At 54.3% G+C, this 18719-nt stretch overlaps 1 protein-coding gene across 8 annotated transcripts in view; it reads left to right on the top strand.

Annotated features, from left to right (window-relative positions):
* OSBPL10 (oxysterol binding protein like 10) overlaps window positions 1-18719 on the top strand; it is a 296379-nt gene that overhangs the window by 208141 nt on the left and 69519 nt on the right. For all 8 annotated transcript variants that reach the window (XM_089331213.1, XM_008266099.5, XM_002716244.6 and 5 more), the window contains one exon: window positions 8139-8349. In XM_089331213.1, coding sequence (XP_089187339.1) covers window positions 8139-8349 — 211 coding nt within the window. The remainder of the gene's footprint in view (window positions 1-8138; window positions 8350-18719) is intronic.

Here is an 18719-nt window from a genome sequence, read left to right as displayed (position 1 = left end):
AGCCCTTTGGGGAGTGAACCAACAGATGCAAGATCTCTGTCTCTCCCTCTGTCTCTGAGTTTCAGATAATTAAATACATCTTTAAAGAAACAAAAAAGAAATGCGGAATGTGTCTCCATGGTCAGTTCTCCGAAATGGAGAACTGGTTGTGTGGCTAAACAGATGATCGCAGCCTTCACACTGGCTGGGAGGACCTGCCCGTGTGGCCGTCAACTTGGAAGAAGCGGAAGCAGGATGTCTACTCACACCTTTGAAGTGCAAGTCTCAGAGCTGAGACGTGCCCCTCTCACGTAGGGCTGTGGGCAAGCTGCAGCTGGGGACGCCAGCACAGAGGATCCTGCCAAAGCCAGCACCTGTCCTCCCAACCTGCTGGCTCCCTGCCTCACCTAGAGGCACTGGTCTGTGGCCCAGGGAAGCTGTTGCTGGCCCTTTGGGCAATAGCAGCGGGGACTGGAGGCAGGAGATAAACATAGAACAACAAAGCAGTGTTGCAACTGCTCTGAATTCCATTGTTGCTGGAACCCTAGACCACAGATTGGGCCAGGACTTCTATGCCCACCCTAAACGTGGGCCTGCCAGCTTCGGGTAGAACTCACACAGGACCTCGAGTCCCCTAAGGTAGCAGCCGAAGTGTCCAGGATACAATTGAACATTTCTGGTCCTGCCACGACGTGGGGACATCACAGCTGACTGGTAAGAGTGACCCAGCCCCAGGCCCGAGAGCAAGCACATGTTGGTTTTGTGGGCACACAGCCGGGCTGTTTGTTTGCACACGGGCCGGCTGCCTTCAAGTGCCAGTGGCAGAGCTGAGCAGCGGCCAGAGACCATCTGGCCTGCAAAGCCTGCAGTGTTTACTGCGTGGCCTGTGACAGAAGCCTGCTGACCCTGTTTGGTAAGCTTGTGGAAGACACAGATGGCCTTTTTATGTTTTTGAGATGTTTCCTTGATTTTTCCACTTTACAGATTTATTTACTTATTTAATTGGGAGATTGGGGGGAAGGAGAGAGAGAGATTGAGAGATTGAGATTGAGATTGATTTTCTATCTGCTGGTCCACTCCCCAGATGCCTGTAAAAACCTCGGCTCGGTCAGGCTGAAGCCAGGAGGTCTATCCAGATCTCCCAATGTGAGTGCAGGGGCCAAGGACTTGGGCCGTCTTCTGCTTTCCCAGGCGCATTAGCAGGGAGCTGGGTTGGAAGTGGAGCAGCCAGGACTTGAATTGCTACTCTGATAGGGGATGTGGGCATCTCAATTAAGGTAGCTTAGCCCGCTGAACCAACATGCCTGCCCCTTGCCCCTGCTTAAAAGCCTTTTTAAAATTTGAGAGATCAATAGATCTGTCTTTCTCCCTTTGTCTAGGGACCCCATTAATGACTGAGTTCTCAGAGGACCGCAAAGCCAGGAACTCAGTCCGGATCTCCCGTGTGGGTGGTAGGGACCCAAGCACTTGGGCCCTAACCACTGCCTCCCAGGGTCTACATTAGGAGGAAGCTGGAGTCAGGAGCCAGAGCTGGGTGTTAAACCCAGATGCTGAGATGTGGGACATCTTAACTGCTGAGCCGAACGCCCACCCCTCTTACTTGCTATGTTTTTGTTCCTTTGGTTTGTAGTGTAGAGTATGATATTCCTCCTTGTAGTTTCTCCGGTCCTCCTGTGACTTTTTACCTGATTCGTTGTCACCTCTTTGGTTTAGCCAACAACCTCCTCCCCCTCCTCCTGCTTATCTTATCCCTGTTGGCACTGTCACCATTTTTAAAAGATGTATGTATTTTATTTGAAAGGCAGAGTTATGGGGAGAGGAGGAGGGAGGGGGGAAAGGGAAGAAGAAGAGTTAGAGAGGTCTTCCATCCACTGCTTCACTCCCCACATGGTGCAGTGGCCAGAGCTGAGCCTCTCTGAAGGCAGAAGCCAGGAGCTTCCTTCAGCTCTCCCATGTGGGTGCAGGGGCCCGAATACTTGGGCCACCTGCTGCTGCTTTCCCAGGCGCATTAGTAGGGAGCTGGATCAGAAGTGCAGGATCCGGGACTCAAACAGGTGCCTATATGGGATGTCGGCACCGCTGGCAGCAGCATTACCCACTACGCCACAGCGCCAGCCCTACTGTCACCATCTTAGTCCTCCTGAGAAAGCGGACTTTGAAGATCTGTGTACTGGATGCGGGCTTTCTTCCACTGCTCGCCTGTGTGGGCGTCAGCCATGCGTAAGACTGGCCGGCACAGGACCGGATTGTAGGGGTTCAGTAGGTTGTCATCGCCAGGCGGTGAGGTGAGAGCCGTGACCTGGCAAGCAGAGGCAGGGGGTGGAGTGTCAGGTAGAGAGGGTCAGCGGGCACTGGGGGGAGGAGGAGTGTTCAAGCAGGAGGCTGTGACTTAGTGTCCCCCAGAGCCGTTGTGGGGTGAGTGCCGGCTCTCAGGACAGCAGCCGCACGTCCTGTTGTCCAGGTGGAGCGATGCCACCATCCACACTGATGGAGACCCTGCCTCCATGGGCTGTGGTCGTGTCTCTGAGGGGCAAGGCAAGGGCAGGGTTTATTGTGAACTGAGAACGTGGTGGACGGCGCAGGGACTTGCTGAGTGTTAGGTGAGGATCCAGGCGCAAGGCACAAGGCAGGATGGGTGCAAACAGCCAGGAAGGCCCTCGGAGGCGTTTGCTGTCCCCTGATGGCTTCCGGTTAAGGGAAGTTAAGTTTAAGTTAAGGTTAAGTCTCCAGGAATGTTAAGCAATGCGCAGGAGGTTAGCAGAAGAGTAAAGGCGTGTTACTGGAGGCACTGAGCGAGTGTGTGTGTGTGTGTGTGTGTGTGTGGTTTTGGTTCCAAAGATCCTTGAATTACGCTAACCAAGAATAACAGCCAAGTGCACGGTGCCTCAATCAGAGACCCGGCTCCCTGACCCAGAGGAGAGATGTGGAAGAGGCTCGGGTTTCCAGCCAGAGTAGGGGAAATGCCAGATCAAAGCCATCTTACATCTGCATTCCAATCGTTTGGCCCACGAGATCCTTCCTGGCAAGACCGATGGAGTTACTGGGGTGGTAGGAGGCCTGTGCTGGCTCTGCCCAGCGAACCAAGCAGCCCTGGTTCCTTTGGGACGATGTCTCTGTGTCTAGGAGGGGCTGTGTGCTGATCTTTGGTTTAGTTGTGGGTGAGTGAACTCGCCGTCCCTGACTTCCGGCCAGGAAGGACCAGACCCTTCAGGAACCTGCAACACCCACCCCGCGGTGTGGAGCCTGGAAAAGTCCCAAGCAGTCACGACAGGGGAGGCCCTCGCCCCTGTGCCACCTCCTTCAGCTCCGTCTTCGTCCGGACTCAAGCTTGTTGAGCTGGGTGTCACCGGGTTGTGGTCTTGGCATCTGGGTTTCAGCTTCTTTTGATCTTTTTAATTTATTTGAAAAGCAGAGTTCCAGAGAGGGAAGGAGGGAGGAGGGGAAAGAGAAACACATCATCATCTGCTGGTTCACTTCCCAAATGATCACAACAACTGGGACTGGGCCAGGAGCCTGGAGCCTCCAGGTCTCCCACAGAGATGGCAGGGACCCAAGCACCTGGCCATTTTCTGCTGCTTTTCCAGCCCATTAGCAAGGAGCTGGATTGGAAGCAGAGCAGCCAGGACTCGAACCTGCATGTGTATGGGATGCCAATGTTATAGGCAGCAGCTTAACCCATGTGCCTCTGCGCTGGCCCCAACTTCTTTAATCTTTATGCATCCACTGATCCTTTTAGAAAGAGAGAAGACGTAGCCGTCCGAGTCTCTCTTCCCATGAATTCCACTGGTCCTTTTAGCGTGAACTCCAGTGATTTGATTTGGTAGTGGCCATGCCATCATGTGTGCTGTGAGAAACTGGCCAGAGAATTTTTCCCCTCCCAGTGAGGTTTGCGTATCTGTGAAATTCACTTCGTCTCTTTGACAGCCTCAGTATTGACATTTTTAGGGGGGCATGTCTTTGAAATTTTAACTCAGGGCCCGATTTTTGCACCTGTGTTAGGAGACGGTGAGACTCCTCACTGTGGAATCCAAATGCCAGGAAGAAATGAAATTTGTGCTTTTGGGGGCGGGGGGGTTTGTTTTCTCATTAATGTGCTTTAGAGTAAGTGTTTAGGGCTCTGGTTTGAAACTTGTGCCATTAAAATAAGTAGTTCAACTTTAAAAAAAAAATGGAGAGGCAGAGAGGGCTCCTGTGTGCTGGCGCACCCCCAGCTGTCTGCAACAGCAGGCGGTCTTGAAGCTGGGAACCACGAACTCAATCCAGGTCCCCCAGGTGGGTGACAAGTACCCGATTACTTGAGCCATCACCTGCTGCTTCCCGGGGTCTGTTCTCCAGGAAACTGGAACCGGGTATCAGAAGTGGGTATCACAGCCAGGTGCCCCGATGGGGGATATGGGCGTTCTGGTGGGATGCTTACCCATCAGTCCAAATGCTAAGTGGTCCAATGCTTGTTTAAGGGCTGGAAGCTCTGAGTGAGCCTGCCGGTTGGGGTTTTACTTTGCTGTTTTTGGATGAACCATTTTAGGCACCCTGGAGCAGAGGGGGAGCTCTGTGAGAAGTTTGCTGCGTGCAGCCTCCTCTGTGTGCCCTTAATTAACATAAGAGAGAAATGGTTAAAAATCTGTCCTTGCAAAGTCTTCCTCTGTTCTAGCAGCCTTGGCGAATGTCAGGCAGCCATCAGTGTGACACAGCTCTGGGGCCGGGAATCCCACGTGTCTTTCTGGGCGCACTCAATATTTTGTGGAGTCTGAGGAAGCTCATGTAAAGTGAAGATGAACATTGATGGCAGATGTTTCCCATCCCATGGAAAAAGGGAAGAAAACGAATCTATAGGAGTGATCCACTGTGCACCAATCACCCAGCTCTGTTTTATTTAGTGTTCAGTGTACCCGGAAAGACGTTGGAAGCCAGTGAGGTGCTGGGTGCACCTGACTGTGCCCCAACTTTCAAGACAGCTGCTCTCCACCCAGAGCCAGTAGTTCTCCTCTCTGCCCCCTCCAAACCCACCCCACTGCCATTTCCAAGTGCAGGCCATCATGGGCGGGCGGGGAGGGGGCCTCTGGGGATACTTGCATCCCAGGGCGGAGAGCCTGGACTTCAGCCCTGCTCTGCTCTCCATTCTAGTTGCTGACTAACGCTCATCCCGGGAGGCAGCAGATGATGGATCGGGTACTGGGGTCCCTGCCACCCATGTGGGAGACTGATTTAGAGTTTTGGCTCCTGGCTTCAGTCTGGCCCAGCCCCAGCTGTTGTAGGCATGTCGGGAGTAAAGCAGCAGATGGGAGAACATCTCTCTCTGTCTCTGTCTCTCTGTCTCTGTCTCTCTCTCTCTCTCAGTGCCATAGGCTCTCAGTGAATGCCATCAAATGCGTTCCAGAGAGCTGACACGTGGCTCTGTCTCTGGCCCCGTGCCCCTGTTGTGATAAGAGTAGGGCATTCTGTAAGCCGATTCTGCGTTTTTATTACTGGAGATTTACATAATCGCCCATGCTTGCGAGACAACCAGTATTTATCCCGTAGCGTGTAATTGCAATATAGTTCTTTTTGTTGATTAAAAACAAGTATATTCCATGGAGTTAATGGCTTGATTTTACTAACGTTTTCTCTTAAGCATTATGGCATCATTCATAATAGTAAAAAAATAGAAATTATTAGAGGTCTCATCATATTCCTTTCTCGATGACAGTTTTCAAAGATACAGTTTGATGCTAAGAACTTAACAGAAGTGCTGGCTGCTGTCAGTGGCTGGGAAGTCACTTCTCCTTAACTGTTGGCAGTTATACATAGAGTTGACCATCAGTTAATAACACATTTTATCTTGGTTGGAGTTAAATTTAGCCAGTTGGCAGTATCTCTTGGCAAACCCAAGATGAAAATGGAGACGTTATCCTTTGTTAAAGCTTCAGTCATGTACAGCTCATCGGGGCTGATGGTTTCTGGGGATTCTGTGTCCTAAATGAGTTCTCTCGCACTACGCGGAGGGAACAGTGAGGTTTGGATTCATTCATCAATCAAGGGATCTCTACCGAGCTGGGACTGTTAGTGCAGAGCATGATCCCTGCTCCCACGCTAGTATAAAGGAACGTAAATGAGTTCCAAGTGCCGGTGGAAGGCTGCACGTGCTGGGGAGTTGGGAAGGCGTGCGGGAGGGTGGGAGTGTCGGGCTGGGCTGGAGGGGTGCTCCTACCAATGGGGACTCGGGCAGCTCTCCTGAGAAGCTGGCTTTGAAGCCAAGACCCGACGGAGAAACGAATGCTCACCTGTTATGCTCCGTGTGTTTTCGGAGCCAGATCGGCCAGGTACAGCCTGGCAGTATACAAAGGACAGTGCATGGCCAGATTGTGGGTGTGCACAGTGAAGCCACTGCAGGCTGCGTTGGTGCCGCATGTTTAGTGAGTTGGTCTTTCTCTTCTAATCCTCTTGATGTAATGGTTCCTCTTTTGGTAAGTAGGATCGCAAAGGATGAATTTTTTTTTTTAAATGGCGCCACGGCTCACTTGGCTAATCCTCCACCTGCAGAGCCGGCAATCCCATATGGGCGCTGGGTTCTAGTCCTGGCTGCCCCTCTTCCAGTCCAGCTCTCTGCTGTGGCCCGGGAAGGCAGTGGAAGATGGCCCAAGTGCTTGGGCCCTGCACCTGCATGGGAGACCAGGAGGAGCCACCTGGCTCCTGGCTTCGGATCAGTGCAGCGCTGACCGTAGTGACAATTTGGGGAGTGAACCAATGGAAGGAAGACCTTTCTCTCTCTCTCTCTCACTGTCTAACTCTACCTGTCAAATAAAAATTTAAAAACTGTATATATCTTGAAAATCTCAGTGGGTGGGGTGGGGTGAGACCCATCGATCTTCCATCTACTGGTTCACTCCCCAGATGGCTGCAACGGTCAGTGATGGGCCAGGCTGGAGCCAGAAGCTTTATCCGGGTCTCCCACATAAGTGGCCGGGGGCCCAAACACTTGGGCCATCTTCTGCTCTTTCTAGGCCATTGGTGGGGAGCTGGATGAGGAGTGGAGCAGCTGGGACGTGAACCCACGCCCCTGTGGGATTTAGGCATCATAGACTGTGTCTTTCCCCGCTGCGGCACAGCGCCGGACCTGAAACTTTTTCTTCTAATGGGTGACTATTTAAAATAGAGATAGATAGAAAATAGTAGGCAATTCTTTTCGAAGGGAAATTAAAAAAAAAAAAGTGTGGGAGTGAGCTTTGAGTTCAAGTGCCGTAGTCTGCAGATGTATTACTTTTATTCCGGCTGGTGCCGTTGTTATGGTAATGAGGACCTGCTGGGGATGACAGAGACAAAGCCAGAGATGGTCCTTCAAATTCAGGACCACTCTGAAGGGGACGCTTATGCAGCAGTGGACCAGGGAGCACTTGAGCCCTGCCTCGGTGACCCTGGGCAGGCTGCCTTAGCTCCTCCGCTTCTCGGAATGACGAATTGTGTGCTAGATACGGGCTGGGCACGTGGGTACCTCATCTTGTTTAACGAGATGAGCTTTCGCAGATAACCGTTCCAGTCCTGGTCTGGCTCTGCAGTTCCTTCCTCTCTGATTTGCCAAAGACACAGTCAGGCTGCCGTTAGGGACTGAAGCCAGGCCGCAGTCGGGCTTTGCCCAGTCCACCCTAGCTTCAGCCGGGAGCAGGGCTGGGCCTGCCCTTCCTGGTTTTTCTCTTCCTGCTGAGAGTCACGTCCTGTTCCCCATTTCTTTGCGCGTGGGGCGCGGTGGTTCTGGCTGCGCTGGCTTCAGGTTCCATTTCTGTGAGTTGGGATAGCGCTGTCGCACAGAGCTGCAGGCAGAGCGAGGGCTTCCCCCTGCTCTCTGCCAGGCCTCCTTCCGTAGTCAAGGCACCGTAAGGATGCTTGCGCCGACCTCTGCTTTTAGCATGTTTGCTGTGGATCCGCCCTCTGCAGACCTGTCGGCCGGCACACGGTGCCCCTTCCAGCTCTGACGTCCTAAGGCTGTCTCCGGCGCGAGTGCATTGGGACGGCTGTACCAGCGCAGACGCCTCGCCTGGGGCATCAGAGCCCTGGTGTGCACGCAGCCCCCTCTGCCCTGACCTCCCCTGGTTGGGTACGCTGGGTGAGCGCCGGCTGCCCAGCCTGTTGCTGGAGGCTCCCGCGCTCACCTCTCTGCCATCTTGCCCCCCCCCCCCCCCTTGTAGATGATGCACCAGGCGGAGGGGCAGCAGAAGAACCTGGTGCACGCCATCGAGTCCCTGCCGGGCTCCGGCCCGCTCACCGCCTTGGACCAGGACCTGCTGCTCCTCAAGGCCACGTCCGCTGCTACCCTCAGCTGCCTCGGGGAGTGCCTCAGCTTGTTACAGCAGAGCGTGCACCAGGTGGGCCAGCCCAGCCACAAGCCGGGGGCCTCAGGTAAGACCCCCGGGGCTGTCTGCCTGGCCGTGGTGGGGGGGTGTCCTCCTCCTTGCCTCCCTCCCCTAACTCCACCCATGGCTCCACTACCCACTCACCTCTCCTTGTATCGAAGTGTGGCCCCATTCCTCCGTGCCCCATCCCTGTCCAGTTGGGGGCGTTTTCTCCGTCCACATGAGAAACGTGATCGCCTAGGGGACATTGACCTGGCATGTTTGCGTGTATACCCAGAGCTCCTTTTACAACTGCTGACACCACGTTGTGCGTCTCCTGCCTTGATGTCTGTGGCTGTGCAGTGCAGCCTCTGCCCCCTAATTTCCATGTGGGGTGGGGGCTGCCAGCCCCTCTCTGCTCACACTCCACCCCCCAGCTCTGCCCCCTCACCCTGCTGTCCTGAACACCTTTGGGTGTGTCCCCTGCTGGGCCTGTGTGAGGATCTCTCTAGGGTGCATAACCGCAGCATCTCTGGGTCTTCATCACGGAGCCGGGGACAGTGACTTGACAGTGGCTGACCCGTGGCTCTGGGATCTTCTGATGAACCAGGAGCCAAGGCGAGGGCGCCCGACACTCCCCTCGTCCCATGCGTCCCTCACGTGCCCTCTGCCCTCCTTGCGCTGAGATAGGAAGGGAGGGTTGGTGTTCTGGGTGCACCTGTGTGAGGGCCTCGGGTGTCTCTCTACGACCTCCCTCCACGAGGCCCTGAGCTCTGGTCCTGCCGGCGTCCAGCCACGGCTGCCTGTTTTCCGAGAACCTTGTAAGGTGAGTGTTCTCAGGCCCGTCTGTCGGGCGAGACACTGAGGCTCAGGGCGGCACCTCAGAGCTGAGGTGTGAGACGGGCTCACGGCTCCCCCAGCCTGTTCAGTGCAGAGCACCCACCCGGGGCTCTGGGTCCCCACACTGGGACTGACGGCCATGTGTCGCCGGCATCACATTCTCTCAGGGCTGGCTTCTGTTCACTTTTCTGTATTCTTTAGAAATAATTCCAGGCTTCAGAAAACTGCACCCCTTGTCGGTTTCCCCCGGGGTAGCCCCGCATGATGTCTACTTCTTCATCTTTCTCTCCGTGAAAGTGTTCTTCCTTCTTTTTTTTTTTTTTTTAAATTTTTTTTTTTTTTGACAGGCAGAGTGGACAGTGAGAGAGAGAGACAGAGAGAAAGGTCTTCCTTTGCCGTTGGTTCACCCTCCAATGGCCGCCGCGGCCGGTGCGCTGCGGCCGGCGCACCGCGCTGATCCGATGGCAGGAGCCAGGAACCAGGTGCTTTTTCCTGGTCTCCCATGGGGTGCAGGGCCCAAGCACCTGGGCCATCCTCCACTGTACTCCCTGGCCACAGCAGAGGGCTGACCTGGAAGAGGGGCAACCGGGACAGAATCCGGCGCCCCAAGCGGGACTAGAACCCGGTGTGCCAGCGCCGCAAGGCGGAGGATTAGCCTAGTGAGCCGTGGCGCCGGCATGTTCTTCCTTCTTAAGTACTTTCCAGTGTCTTTAAAAAGAAAGCGGAGGGGCCCTCTGGGTGGGCGTTGTGGTGCCGCAGGCTAACCTGCCACATTCCAGATCAGAGCACCGGTCCAGGTGCCGGCTGATCCGCGTCCAGTCCAGCTCCTAGGAAAGCTGTCGGAGATACGCCAAGTGCTGGGGGCCCTGCACCCATGTGGGAGCCTGGATGGAGTTCTGGGATCCTGACCCAGCTCCAACCATGTGGTCATCTGGGGAGTGAACTGGTGGATGGAATCTTCTCCCTCCCCCCCCTCCCCCTTTCTCCCCCCCTATCTTCACCTCTCTCCCCCCTCTCCCCTCCTCCTCTCTCCCCCCTCCCTTCCCCTCTCTCTCCCCCTCCCCTCCCCTCTTCCCCCCCTCTGTCCCCTCTCTCCTCCCCCCCCCCTTCTCTCTCTCACACACACACACACACACACACACACTTTTCCGATTTCCTCCGTGTCTGGTGTTTCCCAGGGGCCTGCAGAGACAAAGCTCAAATGCCCGCCTTGTGGAGGTGGCGGCGGGTCGCCCTGGGAGCCTTCTGGGATGACAGGGCCTCCGTCGGGCACCGCTTCCTCCCCCTGCTCTTGCCCGCGCGTCCACCCCCTTCCCTCCGGTCACCTTCATCAGGGAGCTGCAGGGAGACTGCAGGGAGCCCAGGGCCTCGGGAGCACCAGCCTGTTGCCCTGTCCTTCGTTGTATGCCAGAGCCTGGGTGGTGTGCAGCAGGTCAGGCTGCCTCTTGGGCCCCCCCCATCCCGTATGGGTGCCAGTTCGAGTCCCGGCTATTCCACTTCCAATCCAGCTCCTTGCTGACGCGCCTGGGGAGCAGCGGGAGATGGCCCAAGTGCTTTTGTCCCTGCCACACACATGGGGAGGAAAAAACAAACAAATTCCTGCATCCAGAACACCGTTGTTGCTAGCAGTTGGCAAGAGAATTCTAGAATTCCAAGTTCTGGGGACCCCGTCCCTCCCCCTCCCCCCACGTTTGTTTAGAATCTCAGGCTCTGAGGTCGATAGAAGCTCCATCAGCCCGACACACACTGATAAAAGCATAATGGTTATGTCCAGGGCGCTCAGGCTGTGTTGATGGAAATCAAAGCCCCATTAGAGGGTTTTCCATTGGGCGTGTGGCGGGCAGGGCGTCCCCCGGGACCTGCGGCCTGGGAGATGCCCGTTCACCTGGTTCTTTCTGAACTTTGCACTAGCTTTTATTTTTTTTCCCACCCCTGCTGCCCTTTTCTGAATCAGAAGTGACCGGTGGCCCTGTAGCATCGCGCTGTGTCCTGGGGGACGCGCTCCCTCTCAAACACCGGCACCACTCGGCTGACACCTGGAAGCCCGTGAGTGTTCAGCGCCTCCCACCTGCACACTCTGGCTTCAGCCCTGGCTCGCGGCTCATCTCGAAGGTAGCCTGTGTCTCACACGCTGCCTGTAGTGTCTGTCGATGGGGAGCGTGGTGTCCAGCAGCACGATGGTAACGGGGTTCTGTGGCCAAGGGTTGAAGGATGCGGCTCTTATGTTCCTGGTGGCCGCTACGTCGTCCTCAGCTGCTGAGCGAGGCGTCTGGCTGACTGCGGGCACACCGCCTGTCTGACTTCCCCAGCTTCGCCGCGTGCCCTGCGCATGTCCGCGGGTTCCAGCGTGGGAGAAGAACCGGGCCCATCCTCCGGGCTTCCTGCTCTTGGCTCATAGGCTTCAGTGCCGGGGACAGTGTTTGTACTGAGGTCAACGCCTGTAACCAGCAAGTCTGTTCCAGTCCTACTTGACAGCACGATGGGTGCAAAGCACACTTAGGGGATGGCCTTGGGGTCAGAGCTGAGAGCCCTCGGGGTGCAGACCCTCGGAGGACCATGGGAGCGATACAGGTGCCCTGGGACATCAGTGAGGGCAAAGGACCAGGAGGCACAACCCGGGCGGGAGAACCGGTGCACAATTCAGGAAGCTTCCTTAATGTACCCTCTCATCCTCTTGTAAGGTGTCTGGGGAGGGTCAGTTGCTCAGCCTGGCTGCACAGGGCCTCCAACTGCGGGATTTGACAACGTGGACTAAATGGTTGAGACTGTCGGAGATCCTCTGCTTGGCTCTGCTGCCTGTTGGCACTTCACTCTGATCCAGAAATTCCTCCAGGCCCCCAAGGAGAGGCAAAGCTTGATTTGTTCTAGAGGCAGAGAGATCGCTTCCATTCACTGCTGGTTCCCAGATGTCCTCCATGGCTGGGATTGAGCTGCAAACTCCATCCTGGGCTCGCGCACGGTAGCAGGAACCCAACTCGCTGTTGCCTCCCAACATCGGTATAGCAGGAAGCTGGAGTCAGGAGCCAGAGCTGGGAACCCAAGCCAGGTGCTCCAGCGTGGACGTGGGCCCTTTAGGACCAGGTTAAATACTCACCCCAGACTCCCTTTTTCTGCCCCGGCCCCCTTTTTATTTTTGGTACTAACAGCCTTTGCGTTCTCTGTCTCACTCCTTTCTCACCCCTGATTCTGGTGAAAATCTGCCCTGCTTGTAGGCACCTTTTTTTTAAAAAAAGATTTATTATATTTATTTGAAAGACAGAGTTACAGAGAGAGATCGAGACAGAGAGAGAGGTCCTCCATCCATTGGCCCGCTCACCAGATGGCCGCAATGGCCGGAGCTGCCTGATCTGAAGCCAGGAGCCTCCTCTGGGTCTCCCACACAGATGCAGGGGCCTAAGGACTTGGGTCATCTTCTACTGCTTTCCCAGGCCATAGCAGAGAGCTGGATCGGAAGAGGAGCAGCTGGGACTAGAACCGGCGCCCACGTGGGATGCTGGCACTTCAGGCCAGGGCCCTAACCCGCTGCACCACAGTGCTGGCCCCTAGGTACCTTCTTAAATTTTATAATTAAAAGTCAAAATGGAAATGAAATAATTCCTTCAATAAATAGGATATTAATAGAAGAGCTAGCACTGCAGTGTATTTTGTCGAGGTGGGTAAGGCAGAGAGATCTGCTAGCTCAAGCCAAATGCCTACAACAGCTGGGGCTTGGCCAGGCCAAAGCCAAGAGGCAGGAGCTCGGTCAGCTCTCCCGGGTGGGTGGCAGGGGCCCAAGTTCTTGACCTGTCGCCTGCCCTAGTATGTGCATGAGCAGGAAGCTGGAATCGGAGCAGGGTGGGTTTTAAATCCAAGCACTGTGACAGGGGATGCAGGCATGCCAAGCCGCGTGTTCACTGCTGTGCCCGGCGCCCGCCCCGTGGGTATTTTTTACAGCTGTCGAGTGAAGGTTTGGGGAGGCAGCACAGCCCTACCGAAAGCAGTTCACTCCCAGGCCTTGGGCTTCCCCCCAGAACAGCACCTAGGCTTTCCCAGGTTTGGGAATGTTGGTCCTTGTCTATTTTGGAAGACGCTTTCTGGTTTGCTGAATGCAGGAGGCTAGGGAAGAGGGAGGCTGCTGCCGCTGGCCTAGTGGAGGGACCGGAGTCTGGGCCTCCAGCAGAGCTCGGAGCTGAGACGACTTTAACCAGCAAACCTGGCCCTTCAGAACCGCCCTTGGCTTTTCTGCTGTTCTATGCTGTTTTTTGCCCCTTCCTTAAATGTTGCCGCACATCTCTTTTCTGTCTTACTACCAAGTGGGTTACATTTCCTTTACTTGTTTTTAGTGTTTTGGTGATAAATTTTGAAAAATCTGTAAATTTTTTTTGTTTGTTTTGGCAGGCAGAGTAGACAGTAGAGAGAGATAGAAAGGTCTTCCTTTTTTCTGTTGGTTCACCCTCCAATGGCCACTGCGGCCGGCGTGCTGCGGCCGGCGCACTGCGCTGATCTGAAGGCAGGAGCCAGGTGCTTCTCCTGGTCTCCCATGGGGTGCAGGGCCAAAGCACTTGGGCCATCCTCCACTGTACTCCCGGGCCACAGCAGAGAGCTGGCCTGGAAGAGGGGCAACCGGGACAGAATCCTGTGCCCCGACCAGGACTAGAACCCGGTGTGCCGGCGCCGCAAGGTGGAGGATTAGCCTAGTGAGCAGCGGCAGAGTTTTTTTTTTTTTTTTTTTTTTTTTTTTTAAGATTTCTGTATTTATTTGAAAGGCAGTGAGACAGGCAGAAAGAGAGGCATATCTTAGACCTGTTGGATCACTCCCCAAATGACCACAACAGCCACAGGCAAACGCCAGGAGCTGGGGACTCCATCAAGTGTCTCACGTGGGTGTCGGGGGCCCAACCCAAGCTATCATCTTCTACCCACCAGGTGCATTAGTAGGGAGCAGGTGGGACTCGAACCAGTGCTCCAGGCTGGGATAGCAGCATTGTGGGCGGTGCCTTAGCCCCCAGAGGTGGCGTTTCGTAGGCGTTCTCTATCCTGCACTTGAGTAGTCACCCAGGTTGGGGACGACTCGCCGTCGTTGAATCTTTCCTGTAGCATGAAGTGGGGCTGCCTCTTTCCCCGCCTTTGCCTCCAGGCCACTGCTCCACTTCTGGGTGTTACCACGTGGCCTCGTGTCCTTAGTGTTTTAGTGTTAGCGGAATACTGATGGATGCACAGGAGCGACCAGCACTCTTCTTTTTTTTTTAAGAAGCCTTTTATTTAATGAACACAGTTTGCAAGGTACAGCTTTAGGAATACAGCGGTTCTTCCCCCCATACCCACCCTCCCACCCCCACTCCCATCCCACCTTCTGCTCCCTCTCTCATCCCATTCATTAAGATTTGTTTTGCATTAACTTTATATACAGAAGACCAACTCTAAGCCAAGTAAAGATTTCAACAGTTTGCACCCACACAGACACACACCAGGTATAAAGTACAGATTAAGAGCAAGTTTTACAGTTATTTCTCATTGTACAGCTCATTAAGGACAGAGGTCCTACATGGGAGCAAGTGCACAGTGACTCCTGTTGTTGATTTAACAATTGCACTCTTATTTTTTGACGTCAGTGACCACCTGAGGTTCTTGACATGAGCTGCCAAGGCAATGGAAGCCTCTTGAGTCCACAAACTCCATTGTTATTTAGACAGGGCCATAGGCAAAGTGGAAGTTCTCTCCTTCAGAGAAAGGCAGCTCACTCTTTGATGATCCCTTCTTTTCTCTGGGATCTCAGAGATCTTTCATGTAGATCATTTTTTTTATTGCCAGAGTGTCTTGGCTTTCCATGCCTGAAATGCTCTTATGGGCTTTTCCGCCAGATCTGAATGCCTTAAGGGCTGATTCTGAGGCCAGAATGCTGTTTAGGGCATTTATCATTCTATGAGTCTGCTGTGTGGACTGCTTCCCATGTTGAAACTTTGTCTTTTTCATTCTATTATTACCAGACACTTGGTCTTATTTAAGTGGCCGATACTCTTTTAAAAGTCACTTTGATGTTGACATTCAGTGAATCACCATGTTTAGAAAATTATCCACAGTCAGTCCCAGGGCCAGAGCTGGAGTGGGACAAGTGCAAAATCTGAGTTTGGATAAATGGTGCTTTCAGGCAATTTTTTAAAAAGAAAAAATAATTTAAATATTCGTGAAGAACAAAATATCAAATTTTTTGAAGATTTATTTATTTATGTGAAAGCCAGAGTTTGAGAGGCCTTCTATCCTCTGGTTCACTCCCCAAATGGCTGCAATGACCAGAGCTGGGCCAGTGCGGAGCCAGGAGCTCATCCAGGTCTCCAGTGTGGGTGCAGGGGCCCAAGCACTTGAGCCATCTTCCAGTTCTTTCCCAGGCGCGTTAGCAGGGAGCTGGGTTGGGAGTGGAGCAGCTGGGGACTTGAGCCAGTGCCCACATGGAATGTTGGTGCTGCAGGTGGTGACTTAACCCGCGACACCACAGCGGCAGCCCTGAAATATCAAAACCTTACTTCAGATCAGTGTGTTAGTTTGCGCTGCTGTAACAGAAATCCATAGAGCAGATGGCATAAACAACAGGAAAGTATGTCCCACGGTTCTGAAGGTTAGAAGTTCAAGGTCAAGGTCCCGTTGCTTTGGCTTTCTGGTGAGCTTCCCGGCTTGCTGGCAGCTGCCGTCTGCCGAGGTCTTCCTGTGGCCTTGATGAGTGCGTGAGGCAGAGAGGGAGCTGCGCTGTCTTCTGTTCCTCTGAGAACAGCAGTCCCGTTCCGTCTGGACTCTGCCCGCTTGATCTCATTTAATCTTAATTATGTCCACGACACAGTCACGTCTGACCGAGAGATTTTGGAAGAACATAAAAACTTAGTCCCTAGCAGACAAGCTCTAACAGGATGCAGATTAGGGTGGGGCAGGTGAGGGTGAGTCTTGCAAGCATCTCTGTATTAATTTCAAGTGTAAAAATACTGTGTTAAATTGCACCACCTCAATTACGGAAGGCCTTGTCGCTTCTATTACACCTGAGGTCGCTGTGGGCTCAGCCAGGCCCTCCTGCTGGCCCTGCTCAGCTGTGTGTAGTTGGGTTCCTCGCTGACTACTGATTCTTTTCCCCAGGACTCCCCAGTCTTGGGTTCTTGGTTCTGCTTCTCTCCTTTGCGTACCGCTCAATGTCATGAACGAGTTACGAGGCACAAGTTCTCTGTGGCGCCTCTGAGAGGGCCTAGAGGGCCCTGGAGCCGGCTGCCTGGGTTTTCAGCTTGAGTTTGCCACTTCCTAGTTCTTCTTTAAAAAAAAAATTTTTTACTTGAAAGTCAGAGTTACACAGAGAGAGGAGGAGAAGCAGAGAGACAGAGGTAGAGACAGAGAGGTCTTCTCTCCACTGGTTCACTCCCCAGGTGGCTGCAACCGCCAGAGCTGCACCAATCCGAAGCCAGGAGCTTCCTCCAGGTCTCCCACGTGGGTGCAGGGGCTCAAGGACTGGGGCATCTTCTACTGCTTTCCCAGGCCACAAGCAGAGAGCTGGGTTGGAAGTAGAGCAGCTGGGACTTGAACTGGTGCCCATATAGGATGCCGGCACCGCTAGACCATGGCTTTACACCCTACGCCACAGCGCTGGCCACCACTTACTAGTTCTTGATGCCTCTGATTCTTCATGTGTTTGTGGGTGTGGTAGCAGGTACCTGCCTCCTGGGGTCGCCATCAGGACTGCGTGAGTTATGTGTGGGAAGTGTAGTCCATGGTACGTAGCAAGAGCTTGATTAATGTTGGCTGCTTTTTTTTTAAGATTTATTTATTTACTTTAAAGTCCATTACATAGAGAAGGAGGGGCAGAGAGAATGAGAGAGGTCTTCCATCTACTGGTTCACTCCCCAGTTGGCCCCGACAGCTGGAGCTGTGCCCATCCGAAGTCAGGAGCTTCTTCTGGGTCTTCCATGTGGGTTCAGGGGCCCAAGGACTTGGGCCATCTTCTACTGCTTTCCCAGGCCATAGCAGAGAGCTGGATTGGAAGTGGAGCAGCCAGGGCTCGAACTGGCGCCCATATTAGATCCGGCACTGCAGGCGGCGGCTTTATCCACTATGCCTGAGCACTAGCCCCATGCTTTTAACGGATGGAAGTTTAGCTGGGGATGAGAGTTTGCGTAGCCATCCCCCTCTAAATCTGTGAGCTTTTATTTTCATTCCTCTGTTCCTCCTCTTGTCTCCTGGCGTGTAGTGTGGTGGCAAGGTTCAAGACCCCAGATAATGGCAGGGCCAAGCAATGCCCACATGGTGTCTCCCCCGTGGGTGGCAGGGACCCAAGGATTGGAGTCATCACCTGCCGTGCCCCAGGGTGCACATGAGCAGGAAGCTGGGAGGGAAGCGGAGCTGGGACTGTGAAAAGAAAGGGAGTGGGCGTCCCCGGTGGCGTCTGAACCGCTGCCCGTGTGCCTGCCCTCACCTCAACCGTTTTTATGAGTACATCTCAGTGATGTTAAATTAGTTCTCCCTGTGTGTAACCCAGTCTCCAAACCTCACCTGGCAGTCCCGAAGCTCTAGAACCCTGTTCTTCCCCTCCCACTCTGCAGCCCCTGGCAATCCATCAGTCTCTGTTCTGCACCTCTCTTTAGGATGCTCTAAAAGACACTCTTCTTGACATTTGCTAGCTCTGGGTAAGGCAGAGTTATGTAGGGGCGAAGGGGGGATGGAGAGGGAGAGATCCCTTCACTGGTTCACTCCCCAAGCGGCCATAGTGGCCAGAGCTGGACTAGGCAGAAGCCAGGAGCCTGGAACTCCATCCGGGTCTCCTCTGTAGGTGGCAGGGGCCCAGGCACTCGGGCCATCCTCTGCTGCTCTCCCAGGCACATTAGCAGGGAGCTGGGTTGGAAGTGGAGCAGCTGGGGCTCCAACCGGCGCCCTTACGAGCTGCTGCCATTGCAGGCTGAGCCACAGTGCCGGCCCGTCTCTGAACATCTTAACACTTGTTCGTTGGCTCAGGGGACGTGCGCTGAGCGTACCTCCTGCCGGCCGTGTTCTGGGACACAGCCATGGCTCGGCGCACTCAAGGAGCTGGCACTGAGGAGCAGAGAAGACAGACAAGTCCATCAGTGAACCGGCCAAGTTCAGAGAGTGCCGGGTTCCTTGAAGACGGGAAGCAGAGGGGTGAGGTGGGGGTGCCTTGACCAGAAGGTTCCAGAAGGCCTGCCTGGCACGTGGTGTGGAGCTGAGCCCTGGGTTTACCCTCCCCTGCTGGAGAAGACCTGGAGGAGCTGCACGTGCCAAGGCCCTTGGGCTGTAATGCGCTTGGTTCCTTTGACAGACTGAGGAAGGCCCCAGAGTGAGTGGAGCGTGTTGCGCAGTGCTAGGAGGAGAGGGAGTGAGGCTGGGCTGGCTCCGGGGCAGCGTTGTACCTGCAGTGAGAAGCTACTTGACGGTTTCAGGTGGCCGAGCTCTATGGTCTAACACTGTTGTTTAAAACAGTTGTGCATAAAAATGTACTCGGGCTGGACAGTACTGCACACCACAGTGCGCGCGCGCGCACACACACACACACACACACACACGCACAGCTGTTTCTGCTGCCTGTTGCTTTGCCCCAATCAGCCAGACTTCTTGAATGTTAAAAGTATGAGCTGC

The sequence above is a fragment of the Oryctolagus cuniculus genome, chromosome 4 (genome assembly GCF_051225735.1).
Source record: "Oryctolagus cuniculus isolate XC-2025 breed Fujian yellow rabbit chromosome 4, ASM5122573v1, whole genome shotgun sequence".
NCBI classification, from domain to species: domain Eukaryota; kingdom Metazoa; phylum Chordata; class Mammalia; order Lagomorpha; family Leporidae; genus Oryctolagus; species Oryctolagus cuniculus.
Note: the sequence above shows the minus strand (reverse complement) of the source record. Positions and strands in the feature narration are given on the sequence as shown.